Source organism: Patagioenas fasciata, chromosome 1, assembly GCF_037038585.1.
Source record: "Patagioenas fasciata isolate bPatFas1 chromosome 1, bPatFas1.hap1, whole genome shotgun sequence".
NCBI classification, from domain to species: Eukaryota; Metazoa; Chordata; class Aves; order Columbiformes; family Columbidae; genus Patagioenas; species Patagioenas fasciata.
The window spans coordinates 9,171,300-9,196,170 of NC_092520.1; the positions used below are offsets into that span (position 1 = coordinate 9,171,300).

A 24,871-nucleotide genomic window follows, 5' to 3' on the forward strand; every position below is an offset into this window, starting at 1 on the left:
GTTGGACTTAATGATCTTGAGGGTCTTTTCCAACCATATGATTATATGATTCTATGCTAAAAATAGTGGATGAGACAGTGATGAGACAGTAGCTGCCCTTATACTTCCCTGAGTGTCCTGGTTGTAATGAGCAGGTACAGATTTATTTTATAGAAGAGATATGAAGGCACACAAAGATTACAGCTCAAATTCCAGAGGTCTGGTTCTTTTTCATCCATCCCAAACACAGTTTCCACTGTCAGTCTTAGGCAGGTCCTGCCTTGACAGGCTGGTTTGTGTGCACACACACCCCCCCCAGTGAGGTGCCTATGGTGAAACCCAGTGAACGTAAGGTTAGAGACACCTTTCAGAATCACACAAGAAGCCCTGCTAGTCCCAACACTGCCTGACAACAGAAGTAAAATACACAGGAACAAGACAAGCACAAAATGGTGCATTCCTACAGTACTCTTCCAACAACTCCTGCCTCTCAGGTTTCCTAAGGCACAGGTGGCATCTTTGTAATATGGAAGTGCTTCAGCTGTCAGTGTTGACACACTTTGTTCCTTGCGTGGAGACACAAAACTCTTCTGAACAAGTGGGACAGACTTTTTAGGAAGGCCTGTTGTGATAGGACAAGGGTGATGGTTTTAGACTAAAAGAGGGAAGATTCAGGCTGGACACGAGGAAGAAATTTTTTACACTGAGGGTGGTGAAACCCTGTCCCAGGTTGGCCAGAGAGGTGGTGGATGCCCCATCCCTGGAGACATCCCAGGCCAGGCTGGACAGGGCTCTGAGCAACCTGATCTGGTGAAGATGTCCCTGCTCATGGCAGGGGTAGCACTGGATGAGCTTTGAAGGGCCCTTCCAACCCAAACTGTTCTGTGATTTTGTGAAACATGGGGAAATGTTCCTCAAGGGCATTTAAAGGATCAGAGGAGGCTTCCTGGCCATTATCTCAGGGATAAACAGCAGATGTTGGTTTATAGCAAAAGAGATTTTGCCTACAGGAAAACTAGGAGGTGCTACCAACCTCTCAGAATGGTGTTTTCCCCAACTCAACTGTGTCCTAGGATCCCAAATGGGCTTAAATATGAGGCTCCCAGATAGTATATGAAATTCTTTGATGAAAACTTGGCCCTTCCCCATAGAAAATTACCAAGTACGAATCTGGAGGGGACTCGGACTCCAGGGGCTCTTCTTGTGCCACTTCACCTACCTGTACTTGATAAAGTGACATCAGTTAAATACTCACACATTTACAGAAGTTTTTATTGCACATTCTCAAGTTAATTTACAATAAAATAACTGCAAATTCTGTTTCTTCTCATCTCTGTGGTACAAAGCTCTGCAGATAAACACAGCTCATCTTAGGAAGACACATGCTGGTAAGTACATAAAGAATTTAATTGTTTTTAAATAGCTCTTCAACTGGCTCCTTTTCAAACATCTTAATAATAATTAAACAGAGTATAGCACAGAAATATATTTCTTTTTAGTACTTTGGTTTATTGGAAAAAGGGCTCTGTGCTCGGAAGAACAACTCAGGAGACCAGCCAGTTGCCCCTTCCAATATTCCCTGGGGAGAATTTGCACTGGAGAGGCAATTCTTGCCTTCTGAAGGGGAACAAGTTCCTAGGATTGTATTGTTTAAACACCAGGCCTCGGTGACACCTGCAGACACAGGAGTTGTTGATGCCCTGGCTGCCTTACCAAGGTTTAATCTCTCATTTTTGGAGCAAATACCATTTTCATTGGTCTCTTTGCTTTCAGAAACAGGGTACCTGCCAGTATGCCCACAGGTCGATGGCAAGTCAGCAGCCCAGCTACCTGTTTTTAAGGTTAAAGATGGAGCCAGCTTCAACCTTTTGTTTGCAGATGGAGGGACCCACTCCTCGGAGTTGGCCGGCAGTTGGCTGTAAAGGAATCGCTGTGAAACAGAGCTATTAATTTCTTTGTTTTCCCTGTTACTTGGCCTTTCACGTTTCACTAACCTGCCGGTAAGCTGCTGCAAGAGAGTGTTCTGAAAGGGAGACCTGGATCGCTTGCATTTGGAATGGATTTTCGTGGGATTTTTAGGGGTGAAGACAGTAACAAAAGAGCTTCTTTCCCCAATAGGCCACAGTTTGCAGAGAGGTTTTCTCATAGGAGTTGACTGTGAATAAGGAACAAAGTCTGGAGCGTTAACTGAACTGCATTCTGAATCGCAAAAGGAGTAAGTTACTGGTGTACTGTGCTTACAAAAAGCAGGAGAGGACTGATGTAGGGATGAGCTCCGTTTTGAATGGGTACAGGGAACACCTCCAGGGTAAAGCACCAATTCAGGAGCTGTGACCTTTTCTGTCAAAGCATCTTCCTGTATTAAAGAATCACATGATTTATTTAAGAATTCTATAGGTTTTGCTACCTGTCTTGCACTTGGATCAAAGAGATCAGCAGAAGCATTGTAGCTGCCTTCAGGGAAGCTGTCGTTCCACAACATCTCCCTCCTACTCACACTTTTGAGGGTGTTTTCTGACAAGTCTGTCAATGGTTTTAATTCTCTTTTACATATCCTTCTTGTATTGTTGGGAGCTGCTGGATCAGAGTCCCACGCCCCTGTGAGTGTAAGATCTGTTATTTGGTTTGGTGTAGAAAGAGAATTCTCTTTATTTTCACCACCAGCTGAACAACTATCCTGTACAGAATGCACACTGACACCTGCCTTGCTCCTTTCTAAACAGGAGGCTTCTCCATGTTCATCAGCACGCTGCAGACTAAGAAAAGACCAAGCTGACTTTGAAATGTCAATATTTGCTGCTTTGGGCTGCACACACCTGCTCTCAGAAACCAAAGGCTCTGATGTAAGTTGCAAGGACTGTGACAGAACAGGTAGATGAGGGTTAGGTATAACACAAGTTGCTCCGCATTCCTTGCCATCTGAAGACAAAACACTACAGGAAGACTCATACTGTGACACCTCATCACTTGGAGGATTTGTTTTCAACCAAAGACAAGCAAACGATACGTTCTCCCAACTATCATTCCCTGCTGGCGGCAAGAACTCCCCTGAGACACTTGCTTCCTGCAAATCATCAGCTACTGAGGTCTGCCTGGGATATAATTTGTTAAGATTTACAACCAGCTCGCTACTTTCATGAGGAACACGTTTGCCAGCATCACGGCTGGCTGAGGTTACAACACTCTTGCCATCTTCTATTCTTGCTAAAAATTCATTTAGGCTTTCTGAGAATGGGAGCTCATCCCAAAGCAGAGAGTCTGTCTGAGACACTTCAGCTACATGTACGTGATTAGAAGCTGAGGCATCTCTCTTGTGAAAAAGGGAGTCGTGGGATTTCTCTGGGTAAGAATAATCTCCACTATTAGTCTTTGTGTAAATGCTTTTTACCCCAAATTCCAAGGGATGTTGTAACAACCTGGAACTGTTTCCATGTGAACACTCAGGTTTTGCAGAAGAGACTCTCTCTAATTTATCAGTTACAGAGATACCATCAGTCCAACCAGGCTGTGAACTAAAATCATTACACTCCTCTTTATTCCCTTCCTTTGCAGAAGAGCTGCAAAACCGCGAATCCCAAAGAGTTCGATTGTTGGGGCTTACACTGCATGGTTCTACAGCGAGGGGCCTCCCCTCTTGTTCATGCTGCTCACTCACCAGCTTTCCCACTTCCACAGCGGGAAAGTCTTCTGCTGTTACCCAAGCAACAGATGAAGTCAGGCTGAAGGATCGCTGCCAGGAGCTTAAAAAACTTTCTCTGCCACTCGACTTCACAGAACAGGAGTTTCTGCTCAGGCCGGACAAGCTGCTGAGCTCACTGACAGGTTCATCTATTGGAGCTGAAGATGTATCAGGTAAGTACGAGCTGTTACTACAGCTCCTGAATTTTGCCAACTGCAGGAGCCGATGGAAGTAGCTGATAACAGTAAAGCCAGCAACAGCAGTGTTTGGCAGGAAGATCTGGCAAGCTGTAAGGTTTTTCGCACTTCTATTAATTCTGGAACAGTTTTGCAAGATGCTGCTGGCAGCAGAACGCCCTCCATCTTCCCTTGCACAACCCTGGGGGGAAAGAAATTAAAGAAAAAAAAACCTTAGTGCAATGCTTTATTTTGTGATATAAAACAAAATAATGCATGTCTCAAGTTAGGCTTAAATTTAAGTCTCACTTTTCATCAGGATCTGCGGGGAAGAGAATACAAAACAGTCTGTCACACAAAGCAGTACTCCCTGGGAAATAAGCACTGGCAAGGGCTATAAAGGGCATCACAGCGAGAGGTTCTTTGCTTGCTGCAATTACGCAGAGTTTTGGAGCTGGGAGAATGACTGAGAACTGTAAGAAAGGGCTTCACAGAAAACACCTTCCACCCTCTGGGGCACAAGGTGCTTCCGGGCTTCCCCCAGTGCAGTTCTGTGCAAATGGCCAGCTGCCTAAGGCCAAGGTTTTGCTTTTCTCTGGGAGGCACTGGGCAGTACTTGAAGCAAGGCACTCTGGTACCAGACACATGACTTGGCAGCCCAGCTATCAAAGCCAGCAGGATATTCTCCATGTGCTACCTGGGTGAAAGGGAAATAAGCTACAACCTTTAGCTTCTCAGATTTATTTGGAGCATAGTGTTTCAAAGGAGCTTCAGCTGCAATTCTTTGTAGAAGCTGCTTCTCTCTACACAGAAATTACAGGTGAGAAATTACACTAAAAGCAGAGGGAATTATCTAATGTTTTGAGAAGTGGCTAAATCCTTTTTCACCTCCCCTTAAGGTCTGGCAATGCCAGAGAAGCCAAAAAGCAAATATAGCTGTCTTCAAACTGAGTAACCCTCTTGCTCCCTGAGTCCATGCAAAGGTTGAGGCTGAAGGGTGTTAGTCAAGGACAATACCCTTCTAAGTAAGTCCTAAAGTATGTTATGCTGATTCTGGGTTTTATCTGGGAAGAGTGCAACTGTATGCACAGCTGAACATAATTACACAGACATGTCTACAGCCAAAGGTTGAACAAATTGTTTTCAAACGTGTGTTCAGGAGCAGCAATAAGGCTGTTGGTATGTATGATTATTTATATTTGTAAAGGCATTAAGAGCTAGAGAATGGTTCCAGTTAAATAAAGTTAATCCATGCAGTCGTCCACCTTCCGTTATTTAAGATACTGTACATTAGGAAATCTCAGCTCAGATACCTCATGGTACCTGTGGGAGACAAAAAGCACCTGCCAGGTAGGATTTAGCTCAGAGACTTGATAATATGAATGACTCACACAAGCACCACTCAAAGAGAACTTAGAAGACTGTTTCTATGGAAATATTGCTAAGAACTAATATTTCAAAGCCTGTTAAACACATAAAACAGCCACAGATGCGCACGTTGAACAGCTGTACTTTATCAACATTTTTAAACGTGCTCTTAAATCCAGAAATACCAAAATGCTGCAAGGGGATGTGTTTCTCCTCACATGTTAGACAGCAGGAGGCTATGCAGCATGGCAGAGGTAGGGCAGTGCTTGAAAAGACGGTCTGTTTCTTGCTCGAACTGGACATGTTTTTTTAGAGACTCCAAGCTGCTACTGATATGCACAGGAGCTGGCACTGCTCAGGCTCTCGGAAAAGCAGCCCTGACAAGCTGTCAAGCTGACTGCTGCCATTCGAGATGACTTTTGGATGCGAGTCATTAAAAATAACACAGGAGTCTGGGAGAAGAAGAGCACAATCCTTCCCATGTCCTAGCCCAAAATTATCTCAAATTCCCAAAAGGTGTTGTAGATGATGTTTGGGTAATTCAGTCCATGCCCCCAACTGGCTACAAGCTAATGAAAAAACTCATTATAAGAGAGTGATGTGGATTAAAAATTACCTTCAGTCCAAATATAAATCTTTTCCCAATGAAACAGGCTTCCACTGCTTGAACTAATGCTCCTGGAGATACATCTGTGTTCGTTTCTCCTGACTGCTGATTGAAGTCTTGAATACATCTGGTGTAAAAACATAGAGAAGCATTGCACCAACAGAGGAAGCCTTATATAACATTTTAGCCGTAGCACAGGTAGGACAAGCGCTGTGGTAGTTTAACCTAAACATAGAATAAGAACAGGAAGCCATGAACCTAAAAATTAAATTGTTTACCTCACTTAATTTGTGGAATAGAAGTAAACAAAACAACCACTTTGAATAGGTTTAATATATATACAACTTTCAGGTGTTAGCTGTGTGGCTGTGATTTTTGTGTCAATACAATGACTATATGATGCTGCCAAAATGCTGCTACTGCTCACGTGTCCTTTCTGCCTGCACCTTTACAGCAACAGCAGCATCCATATTAAGACATGCAAATAATTCTATATTTTCCACAGCTGACAGTAGTACCACAGTCTGGTGTAGAATGTCTGCCATGAGAACGTTATTAATGCTGTTAACATAGGTTTTAAAAAGTGTCCATCTTTGACCCAGTGACAATGCAAGTCATTGGAAAATACCAGAGAAAGAAGCAGTGAATGTATCTGAATATTCCATCCTAAAAGCTTCACACATTAGAAAGTCTGAAGCTCATAATGTCGGTGGTCAGGCTCTGAAGACCAACAAGCTGTCTTAGAAATCCGTCCTTGCTAAAGGAAAATCTCATCATATTGAATTGAAGTCACAAGGTGCCCACTTTGGAAAAAAAAAATCCAAATTGTTATTAAAAAATGAAAATATAAAGGCTCTATCTCTACCTTATTACTCTTGTAAATTATTGAGGAAAAAAACGTCTAAATCTCTGGAAAAGCCAACTTACTTAGTAATCTGACACTAGACAAAGGAAATTCAACCATCTCAAAGGAGGAAGGATGTAAGGAAGAAGCACAACCAACCAAACTGTGAAGCTCACTTAGCAGGTAGCGTCTGCCTTCAACAGACAAATGCAGGATCTCTTAGGCAGGAGTACTCTATCACAAAATTTCAAGATTTCGGGAAGAAACCAAACTTCAGCATTTTCTCAAGGTGACAGGTAGCAAGGAAATGCTGGAAGGGAGCACATCAGCACCTTCTTCCCACTAATCTCCCTACCATCCAAGCTCACCTCATTTTTTTTTCAGGCTGAAGAAAAAGCAGCAGCTATATAGTTAGAAAAAAACCCGAACAACCACACATTCCTTACCTCTGCAGATTTTCTGCGGTGACCCCAAAGAATGGATCTAAGCAACTTCCAAACACGACAATGTCAAACAAATCATTGGTGTCAGCAATCTTTAGAGACAATCTATATCTGTAGCTTGCATCTTTAGCTTCACCTGTGCGGCCACATTTTAGACACTTAAACCTGACAAAAGACAGTATAAGGATAAAAAAAGACTGAATATGTGAACTTCTGCTAATCACTGCTGAGGTAAGAACTTATCTGCAGCTGTAAGCATTACTACTACAATGTATCAAATACTCCATGACAAACCTAAGATTCTTCACTCCTTGAGGCATCAATCTTACCATAGGCTCAGCAAGGCGTCTATCATGACAGAATCCCTCTGGCAGCTTCTTTTATTGATTTATTAAATGCTAGCCTGTTGTGAAGTTGGAGTGAAACAGTGGGTTTTGAACTACCTGTTTGGGAGTAATTTTGAATTCCCTGCACCCACATTTTTTGCCTTTTGTTCTGGTTTGGGATTTTTCAACCTGTAGCTTTAATATAACAGCCAGATTTTAAAAAATCAGGAAACAACACCGCTATCTTTTACTTCAGCATCTGAAACAAAGATATTCTTGCTTTGCAAAGTCAGATCCTTCCATTTAGTGCTGATGCTCATTGATTCACTGTTCTTCTCTGTATTGTAGATTCCACACAACAGTGGCATTAAAAAGGAAAGCTCGCACTTTTCTGGACACACATCTAAGTGGAAGAGTCACACAGGACTACCTAATTCATTGCATACATAGAATGAGAAAAAAAAACAAAACAGGATTTCATTTGGAGAACTTCTGAAGCAATGCTTTCCAACTTAGGAGCAGCACTGAAGAACTAGACTGCAGAGGAAGCTCTTGGAAGCTGTTAATACACATCATTTATTCTCCTAAACTGTCCTTCGATATCGCATGGCGCTGAACACAATAGAACTCTCAATCCATAACAACCTCTAAGTTGCTGCTGGAATACAAAGAAATCTAAATAGTGATAAGTAACATAAATATCTGAAATCAGCACTTATTTCTGCAGTGACTGGATTTTCATGAATTTGTTTTAACTTGCGTTCAGCTCACTCTCAGAGACTCTCAAGGTCTCTAACAGTTACAGTTAATAATCCCCAAAACAGGACATACCTCCTAGAATCCAGTATCAGCCTAGAAAAGCATTTTTGACAGGCAGGATAGATAAAGCAGGAGTTCTGGATGGAAATTACAGAGGCAGCCAAGAGTCCTCTCACACTATTCATGTGCTCACAGCATCACCTGAAACAGGTAAGTCAAAATGGTTCAAAGGCTTCTCATTTAATCAGATGTTAATACCAACTGCTTTTAGTTGGGTTGCTTGAAATTCAGAATAAGATCACAACATGGGGTTAAAAATGCAAACGACTCTACGCCTGTAATTCCGCAAACAACTTCAATACCAATGACTTTGAGAAGACGCCCAGAAAAATGTCAAAAGGGCTTGCAATTACCACTATATTCATGCCTTTTCAGCTGAAGAGAAAGCTCCAAACTATTTACCACTGGTTTCAACAAAGGGGACGTATGGAACTGACAAATAAATGCTGAACTAAGTACTTACTTAATTTTTTTTTCCAGTATTACTTTCCTGTAGAATTATCTTCCTTTTGTTATCAATATACTGTCCAAAATATCAATTTTTAGGAAACTCCCCCTATTTTAGAAAGCTAACTTTCCGTCTCAGCAGATGCTAAGAACATGTAGGCAAAAACACTGCAAAATACCTCAAATCATAGAGTTCCAATTTAAATTACCAAAATGTCTTGTACAGCTGTATTATAGAAGGCCTCATAAATCCTTTTTTTGCAAAAGCACTTTTGTCACAGTAATAGGTAAATATACATCTCTTTTCAAAGTAAGCTGCAGAATAAACTCAGAATAGGAACTGAAGTTCACAGCTTCAACCAGTAACTCCCTCAGGGAGGCAGAACGTCAAGGAGATAAAGGAGACTCAAGTACGGCTTTTACATGTTAAAAGCCAATCAATACTTGACAATGATGTTTTGTTTGCATTTTGCCAGAAACTAGTTGAAGTCACCGGGCTATCCTTTTGCCCATTCTCTGCATTCTGGTAGAAACAAGATCTGTAACATGGGTATTAGAAAAATGTGAACGACTAAATTAATTATTCTGAGCAGTTTGGAGGCAAAAAGGAAAAAAAAAAAAAAAAACCAACCAGATATCCAAATATTTCCTGTGGCAGAAAGGCCAGGAAAACAGGCAGGAAAAGGTAAAAGCTTTACTAGAGGGACAATCAAAATGAAAAATCCCCTGTCAAAATATGTATTAAGAGAGGCTCATTTGACCTAATAGGTTAGAAGGTGCATGCCTTCAATAATTGCCAAAATCGAACTATTTTGCTTTAGTTGAACTACAAGATATCAGTAAATAGTGCGAGTAAGACATACTGATATACAGAAGAGAAGTAATAAAAATAAGTTTGATTTTGTTATTACTCAGGAGGTGGACTTGGAGAAACCAGCAGGTGCTTCATATTCCAAATGGTTTTCAACTCAGAACTATGCTATACTCAGAACAGTATACAAAGTATATGTTATCTGCAGTTTTTAATGCAATAAAAAAAAAATCCACACACAGCAAATACTTCAAGTATTCCATTGGAATATGGGACATAAAGTATAGCACGGATGTTTTCATGCAGGTTCTGGTAAGAGCTCTCTTTAGAGCAAAAAGACTCTATTTCTCTTTGGTAGAAATATAGTACTCCACTATCTGGACACAAGCTAAAAAAAGGATGGTACAAACACATCTGGTTTACTTTCTTTTTCTAAATAAACCAAGCAAACCGCTGGACCCACATACCCAGCGCGGGAACCACAGGGTGTTCTAGCTGCTCCCCACCGGCAGCCTCGAAACAGCGGCGCCCTGCAACAGCCCTGAGGTCCCGCCGATGTTTCCATCGGTGCCTGGTGCCCTCTAGCGAGCCCGCTGCCCCAAACTCTCCCTAAGGGAAAAAACTAAAAAAAACACGCAGGAAGAGTCGTTAACAGATCTAACACCATAATTTTCACCCCTGAACCAGCCGCCTTCTCCCAGCGCAGCCCCGAGGCCGCGGGGTATATGGATATTATCTATAAGGACAATTGTACATTACTTAACATAATCTGAAAGGAACATTCCCAACATTGCTTTTAACAATTGTGGTAGTTGCAAACTAAATATGTTACAATAGCAGTTAAATTACTCTTCCAAAAGTTGGATTTTGTAGTCACCGATGCTGAATATACCTGGGGGAACAGCCTGTAAATTCATTCATTTCTTGGTGGCGTACTTGAATGTTATAGTTGAAAGCATTTTAAACAAAATATGTTTCATTTTGGTTCTGGAATTCTGTATTACTATATATTTCTATGTCCTAAATAACAACAAAGACCTTTAGAATTTTAAGTAAAATAGAAATAAAACAGCATATCATAAAAGTTTAAAAATCAAGTAATTGGAAACAGACCCCACAGGGCTTCCCCCCACCCCCGTCACTCGTCCTGGGCGCTTTAAGCTTTGCTCAACACCCAGAAAACCCGAGGTATCACCGTTCTTACCGGTTTTAGCTCTCCGTGACTCAACAGCCTCCGTCTCCCGGCCCCAAGGGCCGTGCTGAAGCGCTGTCACCCGGGCAAGGGAACAGGCAGCCGGCAGCGTCACCTCCCCTCGGTGCTCTCAGGCCCGCACAGTAGAGAAGCGTCGAGGGTCGGTTACCGCGGCCGTTCCCCCGCTCCGACCCCGGCTCTGAGGAGAAGCCGGAAAACGGAAGTGCGCGTTGCTAAGGGCCGTCTCTAGGGAACGCCTACCCGAGTCACCACAGCCAACGACAGAGACGCTCACAAACTACCCTCACCCCCGCAGCCAATCGAAAATTCCCGCGGCTTAGTGCCCGTCCCCCACGTGCGGGGATAGCCCCTCTCCTTTCGGGGCGGGTCGTATAGCGCTGTTTGCTCCAGGCGCAGGCGCCGGCTCCGCCTAGTCTGCTGGGTCCTACCGCCCGCCGCTTCCCGCGGGGCCGACCCGGGGCAGCTCCGCGGGCGGGGGGAACGGGGCAGCTATAAAGCGGTGTGGAGGCTGGGTGGCCTCCGATCTTCCCGGCCATGCCGCGGCTCCTTCTCTTTCTCCTGCTGCTCGGCGCGTCCGGCGCCCTGCCCGCCCTGCCCCGCCGTCGGGGAGCCCGGACGCCAACCGTCCCGTACCTCATACGGTACTTCCAGCAGCAGGTACGAGCCGCCGTCTCCCTCGCACCGCTCAGCGGAGAGCCCGGGGTTACAGGGGCGGTTTAGGGGGTGACCCCCAGCAGGGTGTTGGGCCGGAGGAACGAGGGGAGATCCCCGGGGAGGCCCCGGCTGGGGCTGCCGGTGCCGGTTCTGTCACTTCACAGAATGTTGGGGATTGGAAGGGACCTCAAAAGCTCATCCAGTGCAATCCCCCTGCCGGAGCAGGAACAACCAGATGAGGTTACACAGGAAGGCGTCCAGGTGGGTTTGAATGTCTGCAGAGAAGGAGACTCCACAACCCCCCTGGGCAGCCTGGTCCAGGCTCTGTCACCCTCACTGTGAAGAAGTTTCCTTTCGTATTCAAGTGTAACCTCCTGTGTTCCAGTTTGTGCCCATTACCCCTTGTCCTATCGTTGGTTGTCACCGAGAAGAGCCCGGCTCCATCCTCGTGACACTCACCCTTTATATATCTGTAAATATTAATGAGGTCACCCCTCAGTCTCCTCCAAACTGAAGAGCCGCAGCTCCCTCAGCCTTTCCTCACACAGGAGATGCTCCACTCCATCATCTTTGCGACTCACTTGAGAGGTTTCCCCGCAGCCCAGCCCAGCCCAGCTGCTCTGAGGAGCCGCAGGTCCCAGTCAGAGCCGGGGATTCCAGGGGCATTTTCTTCCTTTAGCTGCGGATTGGACAGCAGTATATTTTTGTAGATTTCTGGATGTTGCTGTGCTCTGTCCCTTTGGTAAAATGTTCCAGGTCTTGCTTATCCTACTGAAGTGGCAACTCTGGAAAGGGACCGGCAGCAGAGCCGGGTGGTCTGTTCTGCTGTATCTCTACACCATATCCTAACACCACAGCCTGTGTTCCAAAACATCCCCCACAGTATGTTGGCAAAAAGCGGCTGGAGACTTTGGTTGTACCCTGACAGTATTTGCGAATAGCACTTGTGTGATTTTTATTTGTTAGTTTTAAATACAGAACTGATTTCTGTTACTAACCAGAACTTTCTTTTCCTGCCTGCTCCAATAACTGTCTTCATGATTTGTTGGCAAAATCTGCAGCCACATGGACAGAACAGAGAGCTCCACAATGTCAGCTACGTGTGCTGGTGTGGTCCTCTTGCAGAAGACTCGAGACCCTGCTTGTTTTTAGGTTATCACAAAAACAGTCAACAGTTTCTTTGTATGTGTAAGGCATCGTCTGCCTCCTTGCCTGAGCTGAGCCTGATCTTTTAGGGGAGGTAATAGTTCCTCTTACTGAGAGGTGTAATACACAGAGAGGACGCTTTTCTGATACTCTAATGGTTTGATTCGAAACAGGCTTGTAGCTTGCAACTGAATTTCATGCCCTGGTCTACATAGGAAATGGTGGGAAAGAGAAGCTGTTTAATTCACAGGTGTCTTGGATGATACATGGATTGAATGTCTACTGTTTCAACTTTGTAGAAGGTGAACTTAAAATGGAAAGGGCAAAATGGGAATATTATACTTTTGGAGAGAACAGACACGAAGAAAAAGATAACTCTTGTATATCCTGAATAGCTACGAAATAATTTTAGGGTGAAGGTCCCTGTCATTAAGGCTGTGAGAGATGGGATGGGAACAGTTTTGTGACAAATCCATACATGGAGATTATATTCTTCTGCAGACTGTTACTGGTTTGGGAGCACTCCTGTTCAAGCAGTCTCCCCACATAAATCCTGTGTCTTGAAAGCATCTCTGTCTAATCCTTTTTAATCACTTGGGCAATGATTTGAGATTTGGGCCCCTCCATTAACTCTAAGAGCCTTCAAGCATATTTGGTAACATACTGCAGATGCCTTCTGCCATGTGTGGTCCATGTTGGCCAGGATATCAATCCTGTGGTTGCGTTGTAACTCGTAAGCATGACACCTGATTGTTCTGGTACGTTGGTTGTTGCTCATTGCTGCCATAGTGTCAGTGATATTAATTCTGTGCTGTGGCCTGAACCAACCTTTGTCACCCTTCTGTCACACCTTTGTCCTCATCCCTCTGGGCTGTGGTGTCTCCCGGTAGCTCTCTGCGATCGACAGAGACATCGATGTGCCCTCCAGTTGCCAGCGAAGCACCAGAGCTGCCGTGTACCCCAGATCTGCAGATTTTGGGAGACAGGTAGATATTGAGAGAAGGGAGGGAAGAGTCCCTGTGACATCCTGTTGTAAAGATGCTGCCACATCCTGCTCCCTTCAGCATCTCCCATGTTCTTATTCTCTACTTCGATAAAAATCATCCTGAGAGTGGCTGCTATGGGAAAGAGGGGTCATGTTCACAGGCCTTGAAATCCTTGCTTTCCTTGTCCAAAGTCTTACTGGTATTGCTGAATATGGTGGGAGATGTGTGTATATTCATGTATTTTTTGTATTCATCAAAGATATGAATGCTGGTGCCTGGCATATGAGAGATGTAGGGTTAGCACGAGAGGTCGAATCACGCGGAGGGTGTAAGACTGGTCATTATTGATTGCACACCATGTAGAACTGATAGGCAAGCTCTACAGCCCTTATGAAACACGTGCTGAGTGCTGCTGTCTGGGGGTTTGTAATTACGTTATGAGTCTATAGTGGAACATAAATACCATGATGGACATATTAAATAGGGGTGGTGATACTTGAAGTTTAATTATTTACATTATAGTTGCTTACAGTGTGAATCATCTGCTTTGGTGCTGCTGAGTCTTTCTTCTTACTTAAAGTTCCTGTTTTGATTCTTGTTTATCCCTTTGATTTTCAACATCAGTTAAAAATGTTTGATGTTGATTTTATCACTATTTTATAATATGGCAAAATATGACACTGTCACAAAGGAAACACTTCTTATGCCTACTTCAGCAAGAAGTCCTTTTGAATAGTCTTTAAATATTTAATACTTCCACAAAAGAAAACTTTGAAAAGTCTAAATAGATTTCTGGCATGAATTCTGTTGCCCAAAAATACCTCATGAGCACTGCAAACAATGAATTAATGATGCACGTTGGTGACGTGAATTTCAGAAGCTGAGGATTTTAATGTGGAATTACAGTCTCTAAATGGAGCCTCTTGGCACGAAGGCCTATAGATCTACAGCATTGCTTGAGGGTTTAGTGTTAGCCTTTACTCAGAAGCAAAGGTAATTTGGAGAAATAAGAGGGTCAGAGTTCAGCTCAACGCTCCTTTATGTCGAACTTCCTCCTGTTTAGTGCTTTAAGTGTCAGACATCCCTGCTGACAGGGCTGAAATCTGGAATATTGAGAAATAAGTCAAGCAATGCCTGTGTCAGTGTAGCTAGGAACTTAGCTTGCATACTGCACTGTGTATGCCCTCAACAACTTTTATTATATTGTCTTGGAGGTTTGTGTGATGTTTTGTGTTTTGTTTTGTTTTTCCCCCTTCCTGCCTTCAAAAGTAACTGATGCCTTTCAGCCCTCTACTCCTCTAATGCAGAAGTGAAATTACCCCAGTATAAAGGTAGCTCATGCTGACCTAGATTAGTCGATGGCCCTTGAAGGAGAAACTCTGCCATCACCCACATCTTTACATCAACAAATTGTATCTATGTTGGGGAAGTTGGCATCCTTTTCAACTCTTCTGATGTACCAGCATGGCTTCTGTAGGCAAGGCTACTCTCACTTCTTCTTTGGTAGCTTGCTTGCTACCAAAGGTTGCTTGTGATTTGTATGTTAAATTAATTCATCAAAACCCAAACTTTACAGAGAGAATGATGTGCAGACCTGCAGGAAGACCACCATTATCTGAATAGCTTCTTCATGGGCAGCTGTGTGAGTGACCACAATTCCAACTGATTGGAAAGCCTTGGTGAGGTATCCAAGAGCTGCTATTGCTCTTTGTCTGAGTAGAAATCAACTTTCAGTGTAGTGGGAGGTTCTGGAGTCAGGCAGCCTTTCTGATTTTGGGAAGCCTTGTCCTGCACCTCTGCATTCCTGTCTTCAACATATGTATGAGTGCTACAAAACCATAGCCTAAGAACTTGTGGTGCTTTAAGTGCTGTACTGCTGGGAGGATGATGCCTTAAATTTTCTGATAGTTGAAGGATTCTCAGTGATAAACTGTCCTTTTCAGAAAAGAGAGTGGATGTGGTATCTATTCATTCCATTTGATAATTGATGGCTGTGCAAGACTTAATGTGCTGGTGGATCCTTCATCTCAATCACACTTTGTAATCACATCTTTTGCTTTCTGAACTGCTATGGATCGGCCTAAGAACCAATGTAACAAGTACAATTAACTTGTGTTCAGCAAGTTACTGAGCCTGGTCCTTCAATCAGATTGTCTCTTGAACTAATACATGTCACTTGTGTCACCATTTCCAGGAGATGAGTTCTGATTGCATTTAATAACTTCCTAGATTTAATACCTATGTCAGTGTTCCATAACTTAGTAAATTCATATGCAAGTTGTTGTGCTCCGCAACACATCTGCACTTCATAGTGTTTGTACATGAAGAGAACTGACGTTGAAGCTTCAAATTAATGAATTCTGAAAAGTAATGCAAATGGATCTCTTCTGGCTCTGTCAGGTGTTGTTAATGTCATATTTGGTGTTACAGACTGAAGTTCTGAGGCATAAAAAATGAAAGCCTTGATTGGAAGTGCAAAAGTTAGAATGCAGGTTTCAAGCTAGAAAAGAGAATTTGGGAACAGCTGCAGAGGAGAAGCAAAGATTTCTTTTTCAGACATGGTTCTTTTTGTTCTACAGGAAGGGGCAATTTCGAGGAAGCCAGTGAATCCCAGAGTTTCCCTTCTCTAACTGAAAATGTACTACAGCAAAACCCAATTATCTTCAGTCTCAGGTCATTGCATGAATGATCAGAGTAAAGGAAAATGAGATGAAGAGGTTGGATCACCTTTTGGAGACAATGCTGTCTTAATTTATCATCTTAAGGTGATAAATTTGGATTAGATTATAATAAGATGCTAAATTTAGATTAATTCAAACTAAGGGTGCAGTTTTGCTCTTGAATGTTGCATCTGTCACAAGAAGGAAGTTTACAATTATGGAACAAGATAGCTTTAATCTAATTTGGCACTTTCCAGTCTTTGACATTTTCACTGTTGTAGGTAAATGACTGTCACTAAAAACATGTATACAACTGTATTGTATAAGCTGTTTAATACTAATGAAGGAATTCTCAGCCATGGGCATAGAACTTGCTTTTAAGATATTAAGACAGGCTGAGAGTAGCACTGTAAATTCTAGTTAGGAACTTTTCAGCATGTTATTGTGGCTTAGGTTGGTGTTTTGGAATAGTAACAGATGTCAAGAATGGTAAGATGGGTTTGTTTTTCATTTCTGGCACCATAATACAATAGCACTTTTAACTGCTGATGAAGGAAAAAACAAAGTGCTTTTTACAGAGCCCCTTGGTACCAATTAAAAGTTATGTCAGTGGTTAGAGAAGAAGTGATGCTCATGTTTGCCTTGGAAGTGAATTACTTGGAATACATGTTTTCCTCATCAAGTAGTACAGGAGTACTTGGCAGCTCTTTACTCTGTGATTTCATTGTGTGATTTAAAACAGGAGCTGTAAGCTATAAACCAGGCCCGTAAGGAGAAACAATAGCTCTTATTCAGTGGACAGGAAAACGGGGAAGTACTTGTTAAAGCTCGTCAGTGAATTTTTATTTTTATGCACTACTTATCTGTAGGTCACAATGCAGACATCAGCTTCTCAAATTAAGCAGGAAACACTTAATTTCCTCACGACCCGCAGTCTCTTCCTTCAAGGGAGCAGTTAGTAGTAGAGACTACAAAAAGCATCAATGATCACTACGCTCTCTGAAAATAAGCAATTTTTAATCTCACTAGCTTTAATCATTAAGAGCTGTAATAGGCCTCTGAAAGATTTCTGATAGACTGTCTCGATTAGACAAAGTTTAAAGGACTAAACAACAAACAAAACTCCATGTGGCCGAAGCAGCACGCTGTTCACAAGCCAGATGTGCATGAGATAAATCCTGTTAACTTCGCTGAAGTTGTACCAATTGTCCATGAGTTCCTAGCAATGGAATCAAAGTCTTAGCTCTGGTTTTCTTGTTTTTTTCGAGGAGAAGGCACTGGGCGGGAGGGGGGAGATAGGGAGGGAAATTAAGTTCAAAATGGAATTTGATGCTAATGTGTTCTATATTGATTTCTTCATCTGACTTTGAGGAGATCAAGACCAGCCAACAGTGTAAATGTTGTAGACTGCACGTAACTTGTAACGTATGCCAAATTGGTGAGACTAGAGGTCACACTTAATGATTTCATTTAAAATCTTCAAAAACTGAATAAATACCTTAATTTTCTTTATTTCATACATTCTGGAAAATTTAGACTTTTATATCTAAAGCAGTGAAACTTGTAAGACATTTAATGGGGAAAACCAGGCTGTACTCAGTCATCTTCGATATACTTGTAAAATGGTTCATTTCTTTGTTTTCCAGGCATGTAAATTCAGAGAATTAAATATGGGGAGAAGAATGGGAATAGCATTTATTTTCACCGCAGTCGGTAGATACTGTCCTCCTTGCCTGCGATGTGGGGTGATAATTTTTGGTTTTATTTTAAGTTTTCAGTTGCTGTCTCCTATGTTTTAGTTCAACCCCGGTGAGCCTGGACTATTTTGTAATATTCAGCACGGTTGTAGTGCCGCTGCCAAGTGACATTATTGCTGTCGCTTGTGCTGTGGTTGCTGTTCTCTAAAGGTGTTTAGTGAGCAAAGAACGACATTTCTAAACCTCTTGGGTGGTTGTTCCTATCTTCAGCTTGCCATACCAACTTTTTCCTTTATTCGCTCCTACGGCCCAGATGCAAAGTTTGTGTACAAGCTTACCCTTGTGTCAGGCTTAAAGTGAGAGTGATTAGATGAAGATTATCTGGAAAAGGTGTTCGTAAAGCAAGACGTGTGTCTGTCCAGAAGAGGAGAGGGTTCACAGAAAGGCTGGTTTGTGTGGGCTGTGAGCGCACATGGAGCTGTGATACTGTGCTCTGGCTTCTCCCTCTGCTGGTACCAACTCGCCTGGTGGTGCATCTCCATTCATTCCTAGCTAATTTATTCTTCTTCCAACAGGAGTAAGTGTTCTTGTATTGTGAAGCAAAAAAATCCTTTCCAAAAGCATCCCCAGAGGCACTTAGTGTGAAAAAGCTGGTCAGAGGTAGCCTTAGATGGTAGTTTGTGTTCAGGAGCTTCCTTTTGAGACAAGGGGAACAGAAAGTGCTGGGTGTCAGGCCCTTTGACTTGAACAGGCTTGGGCTGAGGCCAGGCTGAAGTAGAGGAAGTGGGCGAAAGCAAAACTAGCATTAACCAAGCGTTTGATTTATGCTTTTAAGCAGCAGCTTGCTTTTCCTTACTGCCTGCTCTGTGAAAACCGAATCTTCCACAAGCACTGTTGAGAACCACATTCTGCTCTGGAAGCTCTGGCTTTACTGTAATGTTTTCTACACAGTGATAAGTGGGCGGCCACCTACAAGTCTACAGTTTTCAGTCACTGCTGCTGGGGGGAAACGTAGAGTTCCCTTGGCTCCTAATCAGGAGCTCCTGTCCTACAAGGTGATGGGAAATGGCTTTTAGCGATGGCTGAGGAGTTGCTCAGGGTTTGTTATGTAGTTTATAACAAAATATTCTTTCCTATTTTTAAGTGGAAAAAGGCAAATAGAAAATTATTTTCCTGTAAATATCTGAGAGCATTTAGATGAGAAAACTTGCTTTGCTGTGAGAAAAGCATCTCCCGTCCAGCTCAGTTCTGGGCTCTGACTGCCCTGATATAAAGACCCATCGTTTATCTGTATGTTTGCTGGAGAACTTCTGTAATGGTTGTGAAAAGAGACCTGGATGTTTTTGTTGTGCAGTAGAGCAATCCCTAGAAAAACTTGTCACCTGCAGGGAGCCATGGCTGTTGTGTTCCCTCAATGCTGCTGCTCTCCCTGTCATCCCATCTACCAAGTCTTGGAGCTCTACAAGCAGACAGTTTTTCTGAAGGGTTCACTTATGTTGCAAGCTTGCCAGAGAAGCAGTTGCTACCTGGTATTTTTGCTGTTGCGTAAGGACTATGACTAATTACTGGTTTGTTGATTTGTTTTCTGAAATTGCCTTCCCTCCTCTCTCTTAAATGCTCAGCAGAATTAGTAGCTATTAAATAAAGATCCACAGTGGTGTATGTAAAATCCCTAGCATGATCTTCTATAGGTATTCTGTGCCTTTTAATGCTGTTGCCATTTATCTAACTAGAGTAGTATCTGGGTGGATGACAGGACAGTGTTCACTTTGTCTGTCTCTTTCCCCACCCCTTCCCCCTGCCTTGGTCCTCTGTTTTCTGTGGGATTAGCTGGAGAAAATAGAATACAAGTAATAGTAGTTGAACTAAGGCTGAGAGAATAATAAACCTTGTAGCTCCGAAAATCTGTGAAGTAGAACAGTTGCAAATTGAGTTGAACCTTTAAAAATATTTGCCAAGTTAGAAAGTTCTAGCCCTTTCAGGTGGAGAGCTAGAGGTATCTTAAATATTTAATTTGACCAAATCAAATATATTATTGAATGTGAAATGCTTTTTTTTCCCCCACTGTATCCTTGTTTACAGAGAAGCTGAGGAAGCCTTTCAAATGAAAACCATTTTGATCAGGGAAGATCAAACTTTCCTTGTAAAGTATTTTGTATGAACAATTATTCCTATTCAAAACCTTAGGGTTTTCTCAACAAAACTGGAATATTTTTATACTGCTTAATCTGGGACACGTTGAAGGTTCATGTACCATTTTTTTGCTCCACTCTGAAGTTAATCCTCCAAATGTGATGGATTTGTAATTCAATCTGAAAAGCAGATGGAAAAAAATGCAGGCCTTTACCTGTTACAGGTCTGAGAGACCTTTCACAAGGATAACTGTATTTTTGTCTGCTATAGTGCAGCTTTGTGCTTATTTCGGCCTTGTGAAATAATGCACTTTGGGTAATATGGTTTGACCTGGTTGTTCCCTACTCCTTGCCCCATCCCTTGTCCCGTGGAAGGATTTCACCAGGGAAATAATGCCTTGAATGGAAGCATCAATGATGTGAGCATTTGGTGTGTTTATCACCATAGTAATTTGTTATAAATTCCTGTAGCTGATTGATTCTCGGCAGCACAAGCCTCTCCATTGCCTGGAGAAGAGCAGAATGGCAGGGGAACAGAGACTGTGGTTAAGGAGCATCAGCAGTCAAGCTGATAAAAGCAATTCTTGCTGTCTCCTGCCTTGGTCACCCATCACTTCCCTTGTGCTGGGGCTTTGCAACCCTCAGTCTGGGGCAGAATGTGTTGGGAAGGCCTGTGGGACCTGTCAGACTGTCCTTCCCACTGGAGGAGCTCTGACAAGGACTCGTGCCTTTGCTGTGGCTGCTGGAGGATTTTATACCTAGTTAATTCAATTCTTCATGTGTTTATGGACTTCATTTTTACAGGGCAGGCAGAATCTGGAGCTTCAATCACAGCACAAAAGTACTAATGGCTTGTGGAAGTTGAAAACGATTTGTATTCTCCTTAGCTGCTTAGGTTTCCACCATAAAAATAACATTTCATCATGTGCTGTTTGGAAACTATTTCTAACAAGGGCTGACCTGAGTAGCCCAGTGCTTTCCTACAGCATATCCTGTGTAGCTGTTTGGATGTTCTTGGGTCTCTTTCCTTTAAATGTCTTGTCCAAACTGTGTGACTAAGGACACGGGTAGAGTTCCTGTCTGAGGCTTTCCTTGTCCATGCTTTTTAATCACCAAAGTGATAAACGAGCACTAAAAGTAGATTTCCTTAAACAGTTGCAGCCCCCTGAGAGCAGGTGACATGGTTTCTGCAGCATGAAAGAAGTTTCAGTAAAATACACAAAGCGTGTCAAAGGCCACTGTGTTTACAAGGACATAATCACAAAGGAAGAGATCCCTCCGTTACAAGGATTTTAAGCCTAGATTACTTTTGGGTAGTTGATTTGGCTGGAAGCTGACTCCAACCACCACTAGTAGACTAGAAGTTGGAAGAGGCAAACAGCATGCCTATTGTTATGTCTGTATGCTTTGTTAAATGTAACAGGTAAACGAAGTATAATTGAATCTAATGAACAAAACCTCTGAATTATGGGAAATGTAGAAGTCCATCTCTTCCAATTTTGTTATAAAACATTCAAGTTAGTGGGTTAATGTAGCCTGATCCAAGAAGGAGCAGTTTACATCTCCCTGCTCTTCCACGGGGCATCAAATGATTATGCATTTCAACAGACTGGTGCTAATCTTCAGTCTCTGCTGTCCCTTACACAAGTATCAGCCTAGAAAGCAAGGAAACACCTAATTGCTTGCATGTAAAATGGAAAAGATAAAGCAAAGCTAATATTGATTTTTTTTTTCCCCTTCTGCACTAAATGAGCAAGGACAAACTCAGAGAATCTTACCAAATGTCAATGAGATGGAGCCTCAGACCCAGCACACAAAAATGTGCAATAGCAGGAAACAAAGCAACAAGAATAGTGTTAGGAAGGGAGGCATTTTTTTTTTTAAACTGATTTTTATTTAGCTTTCATTTCTGGTTCTGTCTCCTCTGCAATGAAGGCATTGTGTGAGTATACATATATTTTTAGTGGTACTCTACTCTGCAATGGTTTTTATGAGCTTGACTATTTCGTTATATGTAGTAATACTTGTAACGAAATTTGGCACCCCTTGAGTATGATGCTGTACAAAGATGAAAAGGCAGTCCCTGCCCTCATGAACTTGCAACTTAAATAGAGGAAGCGAAGATTTTTAAGAGGAAAGAAAATAAAAGGGTCAGCTATCTGGACTGGAGTAAAACCAGGAATAAAAACACGCTGGTGAAATCCCAAAGAGGCTGGTGCCCATGCTGCTGTTCATGCCAGAGGATATCCTTGGACTATCCTGCATCTTCCTGTCCTCAGGAAATAATTCAGACAGGATGAGCGCTCAAAACAACAGCATGAATGCTTGGAGGGTGGAGCACGGCTCTTAAAACCCCCTGGCTTCTCACCAGTAAACCAACTGATTGGATTTCAAATGGAATATCCAAGTTTGGGAGAATAAAGCTGTTGCTTAGAATAGTGAAATTTGAGGCATGACAGAAAGGCTTCAGACACTGGCAATCCTGCCAGAAACTCACAAGCGTGAAAGCATCAGCTGCTGATTTACCGAATTGAATGACATGAAATGCGTTTGGTTAGAAGCTACGCTGTGAATTGTAAGTCTTTTTTTTTTCGGTAAAGGCTTGTGTTTGCTGCCCTTTCTCTGAAGTCACTAATGACCTTTTGATGCTGCTGAGAAGGAAGTGGGATTTAGCCCACATGTCGTGTTTTGTCATTGTACTTCACACAGTGCCATAGTTCCTGACTACTTCCAGGAGTATATGAAGCAGACTAACATCTGTACAATAACCAACATCTGTTGTGCCTTTTTGGTTTCTTTCTCAGAGGAGATACGTGGCAGAGCGGCTTGTTTTATTTTAAATGGACTTCCAAACCAACAAAACACATAAGTCATCTATGAGAGCTCAACATAAGCACATGATACTTTGATAACTTATTACTTTCAACATTCCTTTTTCTGTTTTTATTTTCCATTTCATTAGTATCAGAGATCTGATTCTATGCTGGCGTTGCATGTGTATGATACTTCCATTGCTGTTATATTGCTGATGAAGACTGTGGTGTTATTTTAACCAAATTTGCTAGGTAGTCCTGTTTACAGAAGCTTAAATAGTTTGGTTTTGGAAGGGAACTCTGCATGGAATCTGGTCCAACATCACACTCAAAGCAGGGCCAAATTCAAAGTTGTGTTAGGTTGCTCAGGACCTTGTGTTATATTTACTGCTGACATCCTGGCAATAATTGTAATTATGAAAAATGTAATTAGAAAAACCTCATCTATGATAGTATCCTTCTACCATTGTTACTTTTAACCAACAGTTAAGGTATTGTAAATGTCTACTAAACTGCTTTTTTTTTTTGCTGTCGTGGTCTATTCCAGTTAGGTCTTGTTTCAAAAGCCATTGCTTTTGTCTTCATCCTTTTGCTTAAGTGTGGGAAAGAAACTTTCTGGTTTGACTTTTTAATGAAATCTGACTTGAGAAAAAAGCTAAAAGAAAAATCTCAGGGTGGTTTGAATTGTAAAGTGTAGTTCACACCGTTTGTGGGGTTTATGATTTGCTTGCATACCTGTTCTACAGAGGATGGTGAAAGCATTTGCTGAATTGGCTACACGACAGCTCCATCTGCTGTTCTTGAACTACAGCTTTCCCTTTGTGTCCCAAGCTCTCACTTGACAATTTTCTATTGATTCTTGTGCTTTTTCCCCTCAGACTTCGTATATTTTCAAACAGTTTTTACTCTTGTGAGGAGACGTTCCTTGGAACACCTTCAAACTGTTCTGATGTTCTGGATTCCGAATTTCTTTGATTTTCTTGGCAATAACTAACAGCTGTGACATCTCTCTTTCTACCTGCTTTACAAATGTTAAGGTTGGTTTTTTTTATGGTCGTGTTACATGTCTTACCCTTGCAAAGACAAATTACTACAAGGTATGAAGCCCCATCTAGCAATAAAGGAGTTTCTGCTCTTCAGTTGAGTGATAGGTATATGTGATTTTTATATATATAAATATATATATATATTTTTTTTTTTTTTTTCTGGAGAAGTCTGGACTTGTCTGTGCTGCCTGGGATCTTACACACGTCCATGGTTTGATGTGTTATGAATACGATGAACAGGCACAGTTTAGCTTCTGTGACACTATCAAATTTTTACAGATTGAGGGAGGAATGGGAAAGAACAACAGCTCAGCTCAGAGTCGAGATGGAGGATCGTTGCACTTTGATCGACATCGTTACTAAAACAGGCAAAAGAAAACTCATATTTCTGTGTGTTCTCCTCAGTGTTGCGAGGCAGGCTCACTGCAGCATTGGGATTGCAGGGTTTGTTTTATGGGAATAGACTTGCAGATCACATCACAAGGAAAACATAGTAAATCGTATCTCTAAAATGAAAATTAGACATAATTCAGGAAAATTATGTAATTCAGTAATATTAATATTTGAATATTACTACCTTAATGTTCCATTCCTGTGCAATGGGAACAGCAACATGGGCTTGAACATCTGTTCTGCACAATAGCCCATTGAATAAGCTCAGCCTGGTGCCAAAAGGATGCTTATCCATTGAACTATTCTGATTTTCTTCTCGTTTTTCCTTGTGTGTGTGTGTTTCCTTTCCTCCTCCACGGTATGTTTTTGGTCTGTTGCGTATTAAGCTGCCTACCCTGAGAAGATGTTGGTACATATTTTCATAGTTCAGGAAAACCTATTAGAGAGCAGCATAGGGGAAAGGGACCTGGGGGTCCTGGTGGACAGCAGGATGACCATGAGGCAGCACTGGGTCCTTGTGGCCAGGAAGGCCAATGGCATCCTCGAGTGTATTACAAGGGGGGTGGTCAGTAGGTCCAGAGAGGTTCTCCTGCCCCTCTACTCTGCCCTGGTGAGACCTCATCTGGAATATT

The 24,871-nt window shown here is 42.3% G+C and overlaps 2 protein-coding genes across 6 annotated transcripts in view; one reads left to right on the top strand and one right to left on the bottom strand.

Moving 5' to 3' along the window:
* Positions 1–1,237: 1,237 nt before the first annotated feature.
* On the bottom strand, positions 1,238–10,922 carry DDIAS (DNA damage induced apoptosis suppressor). 2 transcript variants are annotated; one of them, XM_071801714.1, is made up of 6 exons: positions 10,704–10,922; positions 9,967–10,121; positions 8,254–8,382; positions 7,100–7,261; positions 5,819–5,936; positions 1,238–4,036 (listed from the first exon to the last, which is right to left on the bottom strand). In XM_071801714.1, the coding sequence occupies exons 3-6, from the start codon at positions 8,364–8,366 to the stop codon at positions 1,475–1,477; spliced, it is 2,955 nt and encodes a 984-aa protein (XP_071657815.1). In that variant the 5' UTR covers positions 8,367–8,382; positions 9,967–10,121; positions 10,704–10,922; the 3' UTR covers positions 1,238–1,474. The 2 variants fall into 2 exon arrangements, with proteins under 2 accessions (XP_071657815.1, XP_065688859.2); XM_065832787.2 differs by lacking the exon at positions 9,967–10,121.
* Positions 10,923–11,113: 191 nt separating this feature from the next.
* PRCP (prolylcarboxypeptidase) overlaps positions 11,114–24,871 on the top strand; it is a 32,196-nt gene continuing 18,438 nt past the window's right edge. For 2 of the 4 annotated variants that reach the window (XM_071801814.1, XM_071801855.1), the window contains exon 1: positions 11,114–11,369. In XM_071801814.1, the coding sequence (XP_071657915.1) occupies positions 11,247–11,369 (123 nt within the window). In that variant the 5' untranslated portion in view covers positions 11,114–11,246. Of the gene's footprint in view, positions 11,370–22,438; positions 22,563–24,871 lie in introns of those variants that run through there. The other 2 variants (XM_065832766.2, XM_071801896.1) reach the window with 2 other exon arrangements.